This window comes from Trachymyrmex septentrionalis, unplaced genomic scaffold (genome assembly GCF_001594115.1).
Source record: "Trachymyrmex septentrionalis isolate Tsep2-gDNA-1 unplaced genomic scaffold, Tsep1.0 scaffold27, whole genome shotgun sequence".
NCBI lineage: Eukaryota > Metazoa > Arthropoda > Insecta > Hymenoptera > Formicidae > Trachymyrmex > Trachymyrmex septentrionalis.
The window spans coordinates 3,372-6,801 of record NW_017305430.1 but is presented as its reverse complement, the minus strand read 5'-3'; the positions used below and the strand labels follow the sequence as shown (position 1 = coordinate 6,801).

Sequence of the window (3,430 nt, the reverse complement as noted above, 5' to 3'; positions counted from 1 at the left end):
TTATTTTCAGATCTGTATCTAGTTAAATTTTTAGATACTTTAGCAAAACATGAAAAACATCGTTTTTTTTTCATGTTTTTCAACCGTTTTCATTACACATATAATTTACAAATATCAACTTAAACTTAAATTTCGTAAATTAATCAAACAAATTATTTTGCAACATTATATTTCCAATTTTATTGACATATAAATATAATTCGATATTTAAAGCGCGTGTGCGCTGAATACGTTCCAGATCGTAAACATCATTCTCTTTACTGCGATATGTTCCACCACAAAGATCGTGACTTCGACTGGGGCTTCCGTCACGTCAGCAACGTCTACTAAATCGAAACGCGTAGGTCTTACCCACAATAACCCTAATAATCAAGAGCAATCAAGAGGTACTCAAACTATACCAAGAATCCCGTCGCCTCAGGATATTAACTTGAGATTATCGCCTCATTATGGAAACGTCAAGGTATCAGTTATTCAGAAAGTGCCTAATACCGGGACAAATCACGAACCTGGTTCCCATGCATATGGCAGCGTGCCAAAGCGGCCGCTTTCCTACGTTGCTCCATCCATCCACCAGACAGAATCTCATCGGAGCAATTCGTTGACTCCGTATTTTGATATGTTAAATAATCCCGATGGTTATAAAGCTGCAAGGAGCATCGAGGAAGACGCGTCCAAATCGATCGTGTCGCAGTCACATCAAAAACTGCAGGGCATCTATTCGCCTAGCTACAATGCGTTCTATCAGGAAAAACCAATTGAACTATCCAGCTTTTCCGATTTCGAATATTCCCCGCTTGCCAATATTGGCAAGCTTATTCCCCAAGGCGTTTCTTCTCTCACTGTCCAGGCGCCAGTGTATAAAATGAGTTATCCACTGCCAAAAATTACCGATTACGCGCCTGTGTACGCACCGAGCATTCCAACCGCGTCAAGCATTACTCCGTCATCGGACAAAAAAACCCAGAGCCCTAGGCAAAAAGATGAAGCCATTGTAGACATGAACGGCAAAAAAATCTCGGTCCCAATCATTCGACTTCAAAGCAATTTAGATCTCTCAGAAGTGCCCACTTTCGAAAGTCAACCGTTTTTACTAAGTTCGAACTATCCAATCGAATCGGATGTGGGATTTAAATTTGGAGCCGGGCCAAAATCGAACTTAGCACTTCAATCAAGTAACATTTCACCGTTTTCATCGCCTCTATCGAGTTTCCAGGGTCAAGTTGTACCAATTCAGACAGCCAATGGTAGCCCGCAATTTCCGCAGTACAAAGGCGCCAGTATAGAAGCTTACCCTATTACGAATAACGTTCCTAAAGTGCAAGGCAATTACGAATCCCTTTATAATCAACCACAATTGCACTTTGACAAGGAGCGTAATGATAATGTGCAGACTGTTAATGTGCGACAAAATACCGCTCATCCTCCTGTCGGAACGCAAGGCATTCTGAATGACGCTGAGATTATCAATACGAAAAATCCAGAGCCACATACACCCCAACCTGATGATGACGACGAAACTAGAGATGATGAAAGTGTGTATTATCTTCTAATTTGTGTATTCAAAGTAAAAGAACTTAGTTAAAATATTAATTTATGTGATATATTATATTAAAAAGTACACATTTTTAATTTTTCTAAAATTATAAAATGAATATTAAATTATTAAAAATTATTTACATCCATATACTGCAGATTTTATTATATTTTATTTAGATGATAAACTAATGTTTTTATTAAATTCTAATTTGAAATAATAAAACAAGCTTAAAATATTTATACTAGAAATATTATTTTTAGGATATCAAAATTCGGATAAGGAGTACGATAGTTCCGAAGAGGACGATGTTGAACGTCAACCAGGAAAACATTTCAAAGCATCACCAACGGAAAGTGACTTCAAACCTTCAACGTCTTACCCTTTCAAAGAGTACGACGAGAAATTTGGAAAGCATAGAACGTACTCTGATGACGATGATTTTGAGGATAAACCATTTTCCAGCTATAAGAATTATTCATCAGACGACGACGAAGAAGAAGAAGAAGATTCACCATCAGAATATCATAGTGAATACACTGAATCTTCAAAACCATCGCATGACTCGTTCGGAGAGGAGGATGAGGAAGAAGAGGAGGAAGAAGAAAGCCGTAAACAGGAGAAACGCAAGGAAGCCAATGAAGATTCTTCCGAAGTGCAACCTTCAAGACGATCCAAATACTACCAAAAAGATTTTGAGCAAGAATTCGAAGAATCTTATAAAGAAGAGCTACCGAAAGAAGGTATATAGAAACTGACAAACATATACCTCTGGTACATGTCTAGAATTTATATTAGTTTTATCTAAAATTTTTCAACAAGCGTTATGTATTGTATATTGTTGAACAATTTCGTTTAGTAACTTTATCTTCTATTCTATTGAAAAGAATTTTAAAATAATAAACTCTTTTAGATAATATGATATTATATAAACACACAAAGTATGCAGAAAATAAGTTATTTTTAACCTATAGAGATTTTTACATAAAACTATATTTTTCTTAATTAAAGTAAATCAATAATGGAAATATTAAATTAATATTTTTAATTACAGAATATGTGCACGTGAAAGAAGTGCCAGACATAGATAGTTATATTGATTCTTCTAAACGGCAACAAAGAAATAAATCTCGCGTAAAGCAAGAACAATCCAAAGAGTCGAAGAATCAAGAATCCCATAATTTCCGAAAAAATCGTAAGGTACCAAAGACGGATTATAGAGACAGCACCGCTTATGGTTCTGACATATCCACTAAAACGTCGCCCAAAGTGATCTACCAGGAGTTTTTTGGATACAAACAACCTAAAACTGAAAAATATTCTAAACACGCAAAAACTGAGAAGTTCTCATTCACTAAGAAATCACCGAAAAAAAATGACTATCTTCGTACTGCTAAGTATTACAAATTTAACAATCCCAAGACTGAAAGCGAACACAACTCCGAAGACAAAGATCCGTATACGAATTCTTCTGTGAATGATCAAAAATTGAAGAAAAACTCATCTAAGAAAACGATTCCTAGATCGAATGTGAAACAATTGTCAGATTCTGGCGACGGAATTTCTTTTTATGAACCAAGTATATTGAGCGGCCGAGTGCGTTCTCCCACAAATGCAGAAATTTTTCGCGATCTGACGGGAATTTGAACAATTAAGTAAATATTAAGTTAAGAAACATATTACGTGTGCATATTCTCAAATTCCCTCGTAAAATCTCGACATCATGTGTACGAAAATTTGAATTTTTCCCTGCAGCTTTCTTAGAAGAAAGTAAGAATTATGCACATTTACGTTCGTTATTATTACATCCTATTTTTATTATCTATTATGTAATATTATAAAATAACACAATATAGATTCTATATATTACTTATTAAGTTTTTGTTCTGTTTT

General features: G+C 35.1%; 1 protein-coding gene across 1 annotated transcript in view; it reads left to right on the top strand.

Annotated features, from left to right (window-relative positions):
* The window catches only part of LOC108749142, a 12,468-nt gene extending 9,187 nt beyond the window's left edge, over positions 1–3,281 (top strand). The window contains exons 4-6 of the mRNA XM_018487675.1: positions 239–1,535; positions 1,801–2,280; positions 2,592–3,281. Of these exons, the coding sequence (XP_018343177.1) occupies positions 239–1,535; positions 1,801–2,280; positions 2,592–3,184 (2,370 nt within the window). The 3' untranslated portion in view covers positions 3,185–3,281. The remainder of the gene's footprint in view (positions 1–238; positions 1,536–1,800; positions 2,281–2,591) is intronic.
* Positions 3,282–3,430: the final 149 nt, after the last annotated feature.